Source organism: Porites lutea, chromosome 13, assembly GCF_958299795.1.
Source record: "Porites lutea chromosome 13, jaPorLute2.1, whole genome shotgun sequence".
Taxonomy (NCBI): domain Eukaryota; kingdom Metazoa; phylum Cnidaria; class Anthozoa; order Scleractinia; family Poritidae; genus Porites; species Porites lutea.
This window is the reverse complement of record NC_133213.1, coordinates 2,640,693-2,656,869: the sequence shown is the minus strand read 5'-3', so window position 1 is coordinate 2,656,869 and position 16,177 is coordinate 2,640,693. Positions and strand designations below refer to the sequence as shown.

At 40.7% G+C, this 16,177-nt stretch overlaps 1 protein-coding gene across 1 annotated transcript in view; it reads left to right on the top strand.

Moving 5' to 3' along the window:
- Positions 1–16,177, top strand: part of LOC140923311 (ADP-ribosyl-[dinitrogen reductase] glycohydrolase-like) — a 42,323-nt gene that overhangs the window by 1,874 nt on the left and 24,272 nt on the right. The window contains exons 3-7 of the mRNA XM_073373407.1: positions 528–671; positions 1,633–1,776; positions 2,301–2,603; positions 3,097–3,255; positions 4,277–4,407. Coding sequence (XP_073229508.1) covers positions 528–671; positions 1,633–1,776; positions 2,301–2,603; positions 3,097–3,255; positions 4,277–4,407 — 881 coding nt within the window. The remainder of the gene's footprint in view (positions 1–527; positions 672–1,632; positions 1,777–2,300; positions 2,604–3,096; positions 3,256–4,276; positions 4,408–16,177) is intronic.

Genomic DNA, 16,177 nt, shown 5'->3' with positions numbered 1-16,177 from the left:
ATGGTGAGTTGTTATACCTTTTGGGCCAGAATCTGTTTTCACCCAGGTGCATATATATGGTACAGGTCAAAAGTAGGTTGATTATATTCATGAATAAGGGCTAGCTAGAAGACAAAGAAATTGAGAAATCAACCTACCGGTAGGTTAAAAAATTTTAACCTGAATATAATTTTGACCTTTAACATATACATTTGAATGGGTTCTTGTGACAAAGTGCTGGGTCATATGTATTGGACCAACATCCCATCCTGGGGGGAGTGGGAAGGGAGTAGTAAAACTATCTCCCTGAACCTCACTCCACCGTGTCTCTCTTCACCCAGGTGTATGAATGGGTATTGGACCGTATTGGTGACATACTGCTAGGGGTAGCCCTGCAATAGACTAACATCTTGTCCAGGGGGGGACTAACAACACTCCTAGGTGATTCATGCTACAGAGACTGGCTTAAGCTCTGGTCCTTGGCTCATGTATGCCTAAGCCTACCCTAGAAGATACCTCACCACAGTGTTGTCTGTTTTGATATGTAGGTTTATGGTCGTCAAAGGCCACATTTAGAATATCACATGAAACACAAGGACCGCCACCGAGGAAAATTTGACACAGGAGACTGGACAGATGATTCAGATCAAATGATTCTGATTTTGCTGTCTCTGATAGACAACAAAGGAAAGGTGAGAAGAACCTGTACATAATACATCATTACCTGAAATGACCTAATAAATGCCCACTTCCCAATTTTAAACGCCTCTTACCTAGCCCCCTCTATGCTGTTAAAATTGTATGCCACTTTGTAATAAACTCCTCTTTTTTGATAGACCCCCCCCCCCCCCCCCCCCCATGAGAATTACTCCAAAATACTGGGAATTAGCAAAACAGGAGCTAAATCGGTCATTTCATTCAGTTTCTTGCTTGATTAACAAGGCTCATGTTTATTTTATCTTGCTCAATGTCAAGATCAAAGTAAGGATTGACTAACGATGGTAACAAGATGACCCTGAGCAAGAATTCTGACATCAATGTTGGGATTTGATAGAGCAATTTGTAGAGGTACTATACCTCCTGAGATCTAAATTCTGGACTAGGAGACCATTTTTTTGCAGCACTCCCCACCCCCATCCCAATATCAGCCACCTCCCCCACCCCCCTTACCCTCCCTCAATAAACACAGTCCAGTATATTACTGTGTATGTGAAGTCTAATATCAATTAAACAGCATCAAAAATGGCTCCTATGACTGGATTGATGATATAATCTTATTGTCAGTGTTCAAATATGGACCAAAGTGGGTGAAGTTATTCAGTGTGCAACAAACACAGACTGTAGACTTGCAGACTGGTAGGTAAATAAGTTAAACATTGTCATGAAATGCTCTAACAGATTTCCTATCCCTAAACTAGACTTTTAGAAGACTTAATGTTTAGTGATAGAGAATTTGTTACAGCAGTTCACAACAATGTTTACCAGCTCCTTTACCTGCCAGTCTGCAAGTTTGTGGCCTCCTCTTGTCGCAAATGAGAAGTTACTCCACCCCCATTTGTTCTTGAAGTTGTGTCCGCAACCAATGGGTCATTTTCTTAAACCAGACCCAGTATCTTAAAAGCATTATTTCCTGTTTTATCACCTAATTAATAGATGGAACCTGTTGACTATGCTTTGAAGCTGAAGACATGGAGCAGGAATGGTTTCAAGGAACTTGGTGACAAGACAGGAATGGGTGTGGGAAGCACGACTCGCAAAGTGTTGCACCATCCTCAATTTCTAGAGGACCCTCATAAGGTATTACCCCCTGCATGATAAATTCATTGACTTTCTAGGCGACTCCTTAGTTGGTGATTGTCTTTTTAGAAAAGGGCTAATGAAAGGAATACATGAAGCAAGGTTATAGGGGGTACAATTGTTCTGAATAGAAAATCAGCTTCACTGGGTCCCCTGTGTCCATTGTATTGTTCTGTGTAAAGAACGATTGCTTTGGGTTTGGGGTTGGAGGGAGAAATACACATCAAGGAAAGACATTCAAGTGGAAAAGAAAATGTAAAATGACTTACAAATCAACAATGTCCATGCACGTGTGTTTACATTTCAGCTCCTTTTAATTAGTCTTCTGCTGACAGAGGACAGACTGTAGGGACCAACTATAGGTGGCCGGTTTTTAGAGAGAGACATCTTCAGGAGCTGATTAGGGTAAAGGGCTCTTGGAAACATACGGAGATGTACATCCTGAGGGTCACTTTGGATATTCGGTTCTTCACATCCTACAAATGTGTCCTTTAACACAAGGTGACTGTTTTAATTTTCTTCAGGCAGCAACAGACGTCTGGGAATATTCAGGCCGCTATCTTGCTCCAAATGGAGGTGTCATGCGCACTTCAGTGCTTGGAATACATGACTTTGGTAACATTGATGCTGTAATAAGTAACACAATGGCCGCTTGCAAGGTCACACACGTAGACCCAAGATGCATTGCATCGTGTGTCGCTGTGACAACAGCCATTGCAATGATGTTACAAGGGAAGCATATGAAGCAAACTGGAGAGTATGATGTCGAGGCAGTGATTAAAGATGCATACAAGTACGCCTGTAAGACACTTGAAACTACAGCAGAGGTAATTCTATGAATTTTATGTGGAAGTAGTACCATTTTGAATTTTAACCCTTTAAACCCTAAGATCAAAATTTGAATTCTCATTTGTTGCACCTATTCATTTCCTACAGAAGTAGTGGGGAGAAGTTGATAAAATATCAACTAAGCAAATTAATCTTGTGTGATCATGTCTGTAATTCTCATGACCACTCCGTTTTACAAAGCATTGATATTACAAGGAGAAATTTGAGGTTGATCACTCTTAGGGCTTAAAGGGTAAATGTCATAGAATTTGTGTATTGTTAAGAAAAAACTCGTGTCAATAAAATTTTAAGAAGAATAAGAATTTGAATGTCATTTCAAAATAGTTGGCAGTTATAACAGTGAAGACCAGAAAACAGCATCGCCTTCTAATCTGAATAATCTGGCAACTAAAACAAAAATATTTAAACATGCAGTAAATCAAAAATGAAGTGGGGCATGTTGGTTTAGCTCACTTTTGAATCTCTATTTAGGCTGAAGAGCTCAAGAAGTACATGTTTTGCACGTCACTGGATGACCTCCGGCTCGATGAGAGTGATAAAATAGGCTACACATACAAATGTATGGGGGCAGGATTTTGGGCTTTGAGGCAGAACGACTTCCGAGCTGCATTGGAGGCCATAGCATATGAGGTAACTTCAAGTTCAAATCTACTTCCGGGCACATCATTTGAGAGGTTTTGTTTAGAGAATGGATTTGACAAAATTTATCTGGAAAGCATGTTATTCAGCTAAATATTTTCCAGAGGCTTAGCAACCCGTATGCCGGTACACAGTATGCGTACATGAAATGATGTTGAAGATATTAGCTAAAAACGATAGAGGTTTTTTATCCCCTCTTGCAAGTTTTTATATTCATAAAGGACAGTAAGATAAATACTCTCGCCACTGTTTGTGCTAGCTCTAAAGGCAACTGTGTGTCTTCGTTTTTGTGGACAATCTTTTACAGCAATCAACAGTTGATGATCGGCCACCCTCGAGGCAAAATAATGATTCAGCCTCTTCGTTTACTCTTCAAAAAGGTGTTGCTAAGCCCATGTTAGCCTGTGTACAACCACCCAGATGGGCGTTCCCATGTTTTCAGTGCAAAAACAGTTATCATCTCACTTTGCTTCAAACGTTTTACTTTTGAATTACCCATTTTATGGATTCTTGGAGAACCTCAACACATTTTAGCTCAAGGACAGCTTACGTACAAGCCAGAGTAAACAGCCGACATTTCGCGACGTCACCACTGGTTTACTAGCCTCCCTCGCAGGCGTTTTCAGGGGAGCTCGTTTTCATCCCTCCCCAGGGGAGGGATGAAAGACAAGCTCCCCTCAAAACGCCTGCGTGGGAGGCTACTGGTTTACCCGCGAAATGACGTCTGAGAAATGAGCACAAAAATTCCATATTATATTGAAGCACTACCCTGATCTCGGTAGTGCTTCTGATTGGTTGAGGCAAATTTCCCTCTCTGCAGGACCAATCAGAAGCACGACCCAGATCTTGGTAGAGACGCATTATCAGTATGGAATTTCTGTGCGCATTTCTCAGACGTCCAGTGCTGACGTCGCGAAAGGTCGGCTACTTTTTCAGGCTACTTGTACTTGCGTACTTGCGTTTTCCAGGCTACTACAGTTGTTTTAGTCTGGTTGTGTTTCTCATCATGCAGGGTGGGGATGCTGACACTAATGGCGCGGTAGCTGGAGCTCTGTTGGGCTGTAAACTCGGTTCCAGTGCTCTTCCACCAACTTGGCTCAAAGGACTGAAGCACAAAGGCTGGTTAGATGGACATATAACAAAGTAAGCTGGTTTTGTAAACGAAAACATTCACAGTCTCCTCTGCGGTACATCAGATAAGCCTTGTGCAATACATACCTTTGTACGATCCAAGGGCTCGTTTCTCGGTAACTTTTCTGGCCCGAAGGCAAATTTGAAAATGAAAACGTTTTGAATAGCAGCATGAGTCCGAGCTTTTAAACCAGTCAATTCTGTTTTCTCAGTTGATAGTTTCATTTTATTATTTTCCAAAAGGTTCAAACTTTTACCTTGAATGTAAGCAAGGGAAACACGAAATAGCTTTCCGAGCTTGGCAAGTTTTCGGGTCTTTCGAGAAACACACGGCAGATCTCTCTCTTTGTCCCTACACTTATCCACTGAATGGCGATTTATCCTTTGGAAAGCGGCTCTCCAAACTTTAACCGACAGAGCAAGAAGTGTGAAAGTTCAAAGTTTAAGACGTGAAGCGTTGCTAAGTGGTGTTAGACTTGAAGGACTAGCCTCCCACCCTGACTTTCGTAGGGCTTCATCACGAATTCCTGCCCCAAAGCTTTCCTGTAGCCCATGCCCCGGTTGTTCAAACGTCGGATAGTGCTATCTACTGGATAAATCACTATTCAGCTGATAAGTATTAGGAAAACCAATTGCGTTATTCACGATAGCGTTATCCACCCTTTGAACGACTGCGGCCTGTTCATTTTTCTAATTTTTCTTAGATTTTGTACTACTTTGCGGAAGGAAATTTGGAGCTAAAAGCTGGGTCATGTTTTATTTGGTCGATAGTTCAAGTTTTACATTCATTAGAGTCTAAACGTCTTTTGGATTTACTTTTTGCGGGAATTCGAGTTTCGTTAGTGTGTGCATTGAAATGTCTCCCCACGAAAACGCCTACCCTATGTCGTTCCGAGCGTAACGACATTAATACTTCTCTTTCGCTATTTTGGGAACCTTATGTGGTCTGTTTTTGTTTGACAAGCCGCTTTGGGGAATATGAACTTTCAGTGAAGAATTCATATTGTCCAAACGGTTTGCACAACCGTTGTAATGATGATGGTGATAATGACGATGACGATGATTACTGTTATTTTTAACAACAGCATGTTTCTTTCTTTAGATTCCTGAATCTCCTTCAACTAAGTGACTCCATGGAAAAATAAATTCCGCAAACAATTTAAAAGGTACTTTTTTTACAAGGGCATGCAAATATCCCTTTAACTGGCAAATTTTGGGGGAAATTTTTTTCACTGCCACTGTCTTGTGAAAATATGCTCACAACTTCTATACTATAAATCTTAGGGTCATTAATTACATATCAAAATGTTCATCGTGGAATGCTCTTCTAAATATAGCAATGAAATTTGAATCTGGTTTTATTTTTAATATTTTACCAAATTGTTTCCAATTTTAACTCTCAGAGGGCACTCGACTTCCAAAGTTGCTTCATACTATCGAGTCAATCGCCATTACTAGTCATACAAACTCGTTCTCCTTTGCTCGGACATTTATCTTCAGAATTGCAAGTTTTGATCCATGTTGAAGGTTGGGTGAAGAGAATCACATTCAGTGCAATTCCTTAAAGCTCCACAGATGACAAAAACGGAAATTTTGCAGTTAAAAAGTTCTTTAGAGTTGATGACAGCTGCTGCTAAAATCCACTCAAAGTAAAGTCACAACAAGTACTTCATGTGAAAAGCACCGAAGCAGTCCAGGGCCAAATCACTGAACTGTGGAGAGCGTTTACCCCAAGAGGGTCCTTTGGCACATACATGTACGATTGCCAGTTAAAGGGATATCCTAAGGAAGACACGTTTAGTTATATTACTTGTAGAAACAAAAAAAATAATAAATGTAGTTAATACATGTATTTGTACAACATTAGTCAGGCTAAAAAGCTTTAGGTAGCGATCAAAGAGCAGCCGTCCTATTATAGAAATTAAACTTTTACTATACACGCGGTAATAACGTAATCTAGCTTTTCGCTGATTTCACATGGTGTTTTACCCATCACAAGAATATAATCTTCATTTTTGAAGGAGGTGGGATTTCTCGGATGAAGAAGAAGAAGAAGAAACAACTTAATAAACAGTACATAAGGGCTGTTAAGAACCAATCAGCAGATTCGAGCATTTTGAAACTGGCCTAATCATGATCGAAAGTAAACTGAAGAATAACTAAGAAACAAGTTCTAACGCTGGCCGCGTGCATCGAGATCATCGGACAACGTTGTAAGGCGAGGAAGACTGTCATTGCCTTACCCAAGATTGACCAGGTTCTATTTCCTACCAGGGTCTGGAAAGGGGGGTCCTGATCCCGTATTCCCGCCCCTTTTTCGCGAGAATCCCGCATCCCCCACGTTTTTCATCAGTTTCCCGAATACCGCTTTTCTTTCTCAGAAAAATACATTAAAAAATCTAATTTCTACAAAAGCTAATAAATGTAAGATGTAGGTTGATCCTTTCGATTGATTTTTTGAATTTACGCGTGTTTTTAAAGGTTTCCGGCATTCCCGACAGACACGCAAACATAAATCCCGCTTCCCGGGGAACAGTCAAATCCCGGATCCCGTCAATATTTTATCGTTTTCCCGATTCCCGCACCGTATTTTGGTCAAATCTCGAATCCCAAAAATACCCTTCCAGACCCTGTCCTACTAAAATTCACATACCCTACAGTGGCGGATCCAGACCCTGAGATAAGGAGGGGGCGGCGATCTCAAAAAAAAAAATTTTTCGGCCCTTCGGGCCTCACTTAGGGCTAAAAATAAGAGGAGGCCGGGCCCCACGGGCCCCTCCCTGGATCAGCCACTGCCCTATACAGAGATTTTGCTGAGAGATCTTAAACATCTACACCTGGGTGGAAGTGATAGCTATTTATTCAACCAAAGGTGACTGTGTCACCACAAAGAAAACCACTCTGGTAAAGAATAGGATAAGAATTCTTTCTTAACTTTTCAGACTTAAAGTGAATTAATAATCGTTGTTTACCAGCTAGCTAGTTTCACTCTGAGATATGACATAACTAGGTCCCACGTATTCAAGAACGTAAACCTAAGATCTAATTGTTCAAGGGGTTTGCGCCACTCTCTTGTTAAAACGTTTTTAAAAATCAACATGTAACAGAACGCCTTTATTTTGGGGGCTTTGATCATCATTCTTGCTCAGTGTTATTACACATGATGTTGTGTTTCTCCGCTGAGTCTGCTTCTGTCTAGTGTCTTTTTCTATCTTGTCAGTTGAACGAGCAAAAATCTTTGCCGATGCCATGACTTTTTTGTTAGTTTCTTTCAACTCCTTTATGCGCTCTTCTGAATCGTTATTTTTTTCCTCTAAGGCTTTTTTATCCATGCGGGTCTGCAGTTTTTCACGAAAACGTTTCCTTTCCTCGTCTAGTGTTTTTTCCAATCTTTTGATCTGATAAGAAATACAAAAGCTGGAGTAATAACAAGCGTAAGCGTTAAAAAGGAGGACCAAAATATTACTGCATTTAAACTATTAACAATTACTCTTCGAGCCCAAATGGGCTCTGAGTCAATAGCCCATTCGGCCTTCGGCGTCATGGGCTATTGACTCAGAGGCCATAAGGGCGAGAGGAATAATTGTTTTAGTAAAATCCAACTAGTTGGTCCAAAACATCGAGAAAAAAACAATTTTAGCTAACAAAACGCGATTCAGCCGCCATTGTTCTGGTTTTCAAAGCCAGCGCTTTTCGCTACTAGTGGGCTATAACATATAACCTAGTAGTAGCTCAATCAATCAGAACGCAGCATTGATAATAGACCACTAGTTGGATTTTACTGAAAGTCCATAGCCGAGTAACGGCCGGCCCGGGTGGAAGTTGGAAACTGGCCAAGTTGGCGGTAGGGGGCGGTTGGGGGAGTCGGGGTGGAATGAGTAACAGCTTATGTTGAAACAATATTTTAAACAAAGTTACACTGAAACAAGATATCACGTGAATTGTTAAATAAAAAATATGACAGTCCCGGTAATGTGGCGGACGCTGCTACAATACCTACAGTACTTTGTAATTTTCCTGTCCGATCTTTGCCTTTAAAAAGTGAGCAGCGTCACCCCAGTGGAGTCCGAGGGAGTCAGGCAATTTAACTAGTATTGTCACAGATCACCCGAAATTTGAATAGTACAGTATAATGAAAAATTAACCAAAAGAGATGCCGAGGTAGACTTGAAGCCAAAAAATGTGGAATTCTATGCAGTGAAGCTTGGATACAGGTGATAAGGTCATTCGAGTTTAAGATTACATTGGCTTGCGAGGCGAGGCGAACTACGGAAGTTAACTACGGTTTGACCAATCATTGATACCTTCTCTTGTAACATGCAATTTTCCTGCTCCAGGCGTAATTTTTCTTTTCTCTAGAATAAAAAGCACAATGCAGAAACTCGTTGTTAGTTATCGCTACTACTTTTGCTTTTGCATGAGTGTTGTTCTTAATGTGATATTGGATATGTTTTGCATCTTCCAAGGATTTTTCGGTTCATTTGATCTACCATGATCCGATTTTTTTCTTTTACTGGCAGGTAAAAATCGCTCACCCGGAATTACTCTCCCGAGATATTCGGACCAGAAATAAAGCTTTTTCGTGTGCTCACCCTGACGTAAAATTGTGCCTGGTATAAAATGATCTGCGCCTTAAATGTCAACTAAAGGATTTTAAAAACAATGCCCTGGAATAGGGAATCAATAAAGCCAGGCCAAGATGAATGAAGAAGAAAGAAAAGAAAAGAACTAACCTCGGTTTTCTGACGTAAAACATCCCATTTAGGCTTGTTTGGCAACTTAGATTTTACTCCAGAACGTTTGTTTACTTCTTTCGCGTAGTGCTCAACCATTTTAAGGAGATCTAGAGTTAATAAGAATTGTAAGTGTTTTTTTGGTCAGTTGTTGTAGTTTCTTCGTAGATCAGTTATTGGCCGAATTTACAGTAGAGACGAATTATGTATCCAAATCGATCTTTCCGTGTAAACTTCCAAGTATAAATTTATTGTTTAGTCAAATCATTATTATTGTTTTTTATTATTATTATTATTATTATTATTATTATTATTATTATTATAATATTATAATAACCTGTCAGCTTGTAAATTTTGCACCAACATCTAACAGTCCGGAATATCCCTAAATTTAAGGACAGGGCCAACTGGTCACGCGACACTTTTCAACCAATGAGAAGGCGCGCTTGTGTTTAACAACAAGCAAATCAAAACATCGCCCTAGTGATCAAAAATTTTCAAAACAGCGGACGGAGTCGGACAGAATCAGTTATCGTTTCAGCCCACTTATGCTTCTACTGTTAGACCTGTCTGCCTTCGACAATGGGGACACGATATCCTCCTAACAAGATTGCAATCTAAATACTCTATCTCTGGCATAGCTCTTGAATGGTTTTGCTCCTACCTTACTAATCGCTCGCAATTTGCGTTAATCGAAGGGTGTACATCGCAGTCTTGCGGGCTCAAGTGCGGTGTACCTCAAGGTTCTGTCCTTGAATCGATTCTGTTTGTACTCTACACAGTACCACTGGCCGACATTCTACGATTCCACGAAATGCAATTTCGCTTTTACGCCGATGACACTCAATTGTATATTTCTTTCTCTACAAACAACGACATGGAACTAACCAACAGTATCACTAAGATTGAGGAATGCCTGTCCGACAATGATAAGTGGATGCCCATCAACAGACTAAAACTAAACAAAGACAAGACCGAGCTTCTCTACTTATTCTCAAAGTATAATCCACAACGATCCCTACCCCCGCTTCGCTTTGGAACTGACATAATCAAGCCCTCTCCACATGCAAGAAACATTGGCGCTACCTTCGATACCACCATGTCAATGCTTCCCCATGTAAACAATGTTTTTAAATCTGCCCTTTATTATCTTCGCACCATTTCGCTCATAAGGAAATACTTATCAACGCAAACTACCGAGATTCTTATTCACGCCTTCGTAACTTCCAAACTCGATCACTGCAATTCTCTACTATGTAATGTCCCTAAAAACGTCGTCAAAAAGCTTCAATCGGTGCAGAATGCAGCTGCCAGACTGATTACACTGTCTAGGATGAGTGATTACATCACTCCCATCCTCCTCGATCTTGACTGGCCACCTGTTTCTGAACGAATTAAATTCAAGATTCTACTACTTACCTTCAAAGCTCTGCATCATCAATCTCCAACCTACATTATATTCACGACCGTATCACCCGCTACTTACCTTCTAGATGGCTTCAGTCATCCTCTACGCTCAGTCTGAATCCAGTTAGTTTAACCTTAAGACCTATGGATCTAGAGCATTCTCTGTCTCAGCCCCCGAACTTTGGAACCAACTACCTGACGACATACGCCCATTGTTAAGAATTTTTACTTTAGTCATTAGGAAGATGTATTTGATTTTGTATGTGTTTTATTGAAATTTAAATTTATTTTAATCAACTTTTAATTCTAATTTTTTCACTTTGTTAAGCGCCTAGATCTATTACTGGATAGGCGCTATATAAATGTTCTTCTTATTATTATATGTTAATTATACGTTTACATAGAAAGGAAAAGAGGTATGAAAGTTACAAAAAATATCATTACTCATACATAGAAAAACAATGAACAAAATAAAAGGCTTAACAGCGGCAGCATTCGTTGTAAAAAGAAAAGATGGCTAATGTTTAGTCAAATTATAAGTCAACCTGGTTCGTTTTAGAGTAACTAGTGCAAAAACCCGGTTTCAGTTTTGCGTCTAGAAGGAGGTAAGCTTCTCGGATTTCATAAGATAACTTTTTCCTCTTACGGACCTTACCTAGAGACGCCAGAGGAATGTCCAGACAAATGGCCTGTTTTATTTCCTTAATTGTAGAACTAATCAGGACCTAAGCGAATTTTCCATCAATCGGATAATTGTCTAGAAGGATAACCCATCTCTAGAACAAATTCGGCCATCATCATCATGATTATCATCATAAACATCATCATCAGTATCATCATCATCATCATCATCATCATCATCATCATCATCATCATCATCATCATCATTATTATTATTATTATTATTGATTATTATTGCCATGATCATCATCATCATTAGTATCATCATCATTACATTTCAATGCGTTAAACGAAAGTAACCGTATAACGTAACAGACACGTGATTTCTGAGAAGAGGAGACAAAGTACTCTTTAAATGCCCTAAAGCATCTATCTTTCACCCGTGTGGCAGTTTCAGAAGGACGAGAAAAGGCTGTGTAACAATAATGTGGAACCTTCTGACTGGTCTTTGGCAATATATGTTTCAAAAAATTACTAGCTGACCTTTTCCGGTCTTATATTTTCTACCACTGACGCTGTGTTGAGCTAGATTTTTCTCCAATAAGGCCTTGAAGTCGTCTAAACCACGCCAGAATGAAGAGTTAACCTGCCTTTCTGTCTCATCGGGTTTCCTTTTCACTTCATTATCAAATGCAGGAGGTGGTAACTTGAACGCGTCAAAACCAGAGAACGGGTGTAATCTGAGTTCTGATGAAGGCTGTTGTTCAAAAATCTGGGAAATCATGGGGAAAAAAAGGAAAGAAAAACATCAAAACCGCCAGGGTCTTTTTTCGGGCGAGCACCGGTATCTTCTTTTGCGTCGTTTACACAAAATCACGTGAATTATATACCACTTATTAACCTCGTCCGTTCGATCATTACAGGGAAATCTCAGACCGAGGCCTTGATGTACTGACCGAGCAATAGATCTCTTATCAGCTTGCGCGCGCAAGAGATCATTCGAGGTCGTGTTCACTGAACCGAAGCAAACCTGGCGATGCGATTGAAACCACAAGACACAGTTTCTTTGAGAATGAGACAATTTTGGACCTGAGCCTGCGATCAGCTAAACCAATAACTGGTCAACTAAACCAATAACTTTAAAAAGTCACGTCATCTCAATAAGTTGTTCACTTGAGCTACGAATACTACGAATTTGCAGCGTTTTATTAAAGCTGCTCAGAGTGCACCAATGAGCGAATGGTAGCTCGCTCATTGACCAATCAGAACGCCCCCTTTACAGACTGTCCAACCTTTTGAGTATAAAAATCGGGTTCTTCAGTTTAACCATAGACGAAAAACACAAGCGTCGAAGGTGCGAGCCGCTGTGGGTGGGGCTATGCGACATGCTCCCCGAGAAACTGTTGAAATTTTGATGCTCTGAAAGACGATTTCTAGTGTTCTTAGAAGACAATTTCTGTTCAAAATATTCGTTATGTCGATCGTCATTTTTGTGTGGCTTGTTTTCAGCAATAATTGACCATCACGATGGCGGACACAGTCGCAAAACCCTTTCTTCGCTTTGCCTGGCTTCGCGTACAAGTAATCGCAGATTTTATTTTAAATTTCTTGCGGTTTCTTCAGTTTTCTAAGTATTAGTTTCACTTAAGTATACTCTATTTGGAGTTCTTGCATAAGTATTACAAGATTTGGATGAAAATACCAGAAAAGATGTCAAAATCGGGATTTCTCCTGTCCTCATCGTAGCCTGTGACCGCAGCCGTATTTCCGGTCGTCGCCTTTTGCTTTTCGGAGGGAGAGAAGCGACGACCGGAAATACATTTGTGGTCGCAAGCTATCCCCATCGGAGTTTTCAAGCAAAATGGGGGCACTCCCGACGAGACCGGGATGGTTGGACACTCTGCCTTTACCTTTGTTACGTTATAAAGAATGTGCATTCACGGTGTTTGACTTGGCCAGTTACAAACTAATTTACAGAGTTCGTTCGATTGATATTGATCCCAGGCTCCTTCTCCTTTAACATGTTGGTGATTAAGGGCCTGTTAACATGGAGGTGGGGTAACCCAGGTAGGTGAGGTAACCCGCTTAGGTGGGCTAAAAAAATAACCCTCCTTTACATGCAATCTTACAACCCCGCCATCCTGGGGTGCACTTCAAGATTACTGAATGGTCGCTAAGCACGTAAACAAGAAAAATGGTGGAAAACCACGTGTTTTGGCGATTAATGCTCTTCAACACTCACTTGCTGCCCTTGCTGCAACCTTCAGTGCTGTGACTTTCTATGGTTACCTTTAATAATTATGCAAAGCCACCGGCAAAGTGGTTTTTTCTCGAATTTGATGTATCACGAATCCGACCCCGTCTAGGTGGGTTACCCCACCTTGAAACGTTTACATTGCAAAATTTGACCCTGGCTGAGAGGGTTACCTGGTCTGGCAGACCGGGCTACTTGCCTTGGCGGGTCAACCCACCTATCACGTAAACGTGATCAAATTAAATTGAGAGATTATATGGACAGGTGGGTTACCTCACCTCCATGTAAACAGGCCCCAAGATCCGTCTTCATCAGCGTGATTATTCATTTTCTTTCTTGGTAGGTTTTAATAACGACATGCATCTCGCGCCAAGCAAAATTTCAAATCTTTATAGTCTAGTTTAATTTTAGTATAAGACATAATTAAGGGACTCTTCACATAAGCCCGGTTTCCGAGATCTCGTCTTGCCTCTAAACCCGTTGTAAAATTTTCGATGTGTTCATACGAGAGGGCGGGCTGGCTCGGGTTCCCGAGATCTCGGTTTTTCAAACCGCGATCTCGGTAAGCGGGCTGAAAATTTTGCCATGTAAACACTTCAGCCCGGTTACTGGGATGAATTCTGGCGGCCCAGATGGCGTCGTCTTGCATTGCCTTCTGTATTTTCCACATCATAAGCATCCCATTTAACGGCAGTGATACAGCTGCTAGAGTTGCCAAAGCTATGATAGGCGCGAAAGTTATAATTTTTGTGTTTTGCCATGTCTGCTCTGTTTCTCGAGTTTCGCAACAGAACTCGTCCCCAGGATTCTTGGCCTTTTTTTCGTCTCGGAAACCGGACTTAAATTCCTTATATGAACCCAAGGCGAAATTGGTCCCGGTAACCTGGCTCATGTGAAGAAGACCCAAGTTACTGTTGTCAGACCAGCGATAAATTCCAACCTTTTGCCTGAAGTAGTCCTTGACGTCAACACAGTCCTGAGGAAGGCGTTGCGCTGCATCTCTTAACAGCCAAATTAAGTTAGGAAACCCTTTTATTCCTTCTTTATCCCCTCCTTCAGATCTGGAACATTCCTGGATCCGTTAAGCCTGTTTAACAATTGACCTTAGAAGTGTTAAGCAAAATTTTTTAATTATGATACATACGTTTACAACACTTATTTTCTATGCAACTTCTCGATTGGAGTTTAGATGCATATGCGGTTTTACAGAATTGTAACAGCAACGTGTAGGTAGCCTGGACTCTACTAGACGATCATTTAAATCTAAAAGGTCGCTCTCGCCCAGAAAACTTCAATTGTACAAAAAGGATACTTAAGCTCTTCCACGCTTTGTTTAGTGGGAATCCCTTGAAAGTTGTATATTAGAACGGATGTCAACAAGACAGTTAAGGTGAAGATGTGACACTCATTCATTCCTTCACTAACAGCTACATCAATACCTTCGGTATCTAACAAAACCAGTGTAAATTCTCCATCTGAACCCTAGTATTGCCAAGGAGAAATTGATAGCAGTCATGGTTATAAACATAATGACTAAATTACCGTAAAACCACTTTAATTTATCTGTCTAACTTACCTTTATGGTGACTGTTTTGTCAACCAAATTAAACTCTTTACGAATAATGGTGTCGAAAACATGATTTGGGGCTAAGAAACTTTTCGACCCCTCAGTGTCACTGCGAATCCGGTTCAGACGCTGATCTTTTCATGAGCCAAACCTAGACCGGCTGAATTGATTCAGACGCCGATCTTAATTCCAACCGAACCAAATTCAAAAAAAAGAAAAATGCGCATCTCGGTCAAACTGCTTGCAAAATACGTTATAATAATTTATGCATTAGATTCGGCACATGGGTTATGGGATGTAAACGGTTTTTCTTAAAAGAGAGAAAAAATGTTATGGTTTTAAATAAAATCGACTGACCTTATTGCCTTGTTGTATTCTTTGTTGCTTGCCCGCATCTCAGGCCGTTTTGAAGCATTTTCGGCGAGTTAGCGCTGTTTTGGTATTCCACTGCTAAGAGTACTAACAGAGGAACACCAAATAGCGCTAACTCGCCGAAAACGCTTCAAAACGGCCTGAGACGCGGGCAAACAACAAAGAATACAACAAGGCAATAAGGTCAGTCGATTTTATTTAAAAATATAACATTTTTTTCTCTCTTTTACGACAAACCGTTTGCATCCCATACAAGCCTTTGTGAGTACCCGTTTATAACTCAACACCGCTCGCAAGCAACAGTCACGTCCGCGTTCTTGTAGTGAACTTGGGTTGCCTGTGTTCCAAAGTCCGTCCTAAGTCGAAATTCCCGGCCGGGCTAGGCGGGAAGAACGTTTGGGCTGTTCTAAATCATTTGAAATGGGCGTTCCTAATTTATCGGTGTCTAAACCGGGTCTAGGGCAGCGATAATATTCGCCACAATGCCCAGGCCAGTGAAAGGCCAGGAAAGTGAAAAACTTGAAAAACCTTGATCTCTTCGGTGACCATTTATTCCTCCAACTGGTGGCGAGTTTGAGACGAAACATAGGATAAAACGGGTCAATTGAAGTTATAGTTAGTCATGGCTGGCGTTATATTGGTACATCTTGATGTTACCTCTCTGAGAGACTGTTTTACTGCAACGGGCGGTCATCTTGGTTTCAATAGTATGTAAACTACCTTGCAATAAGTCATGTCCGGAATTTTTTGTCAGTAGCCCCAAGTGAACTCCTTAGCCATAGCTGTAGATAGTCACCTGGTTTGCTCCCTGGTGTCTATTTGATTTAC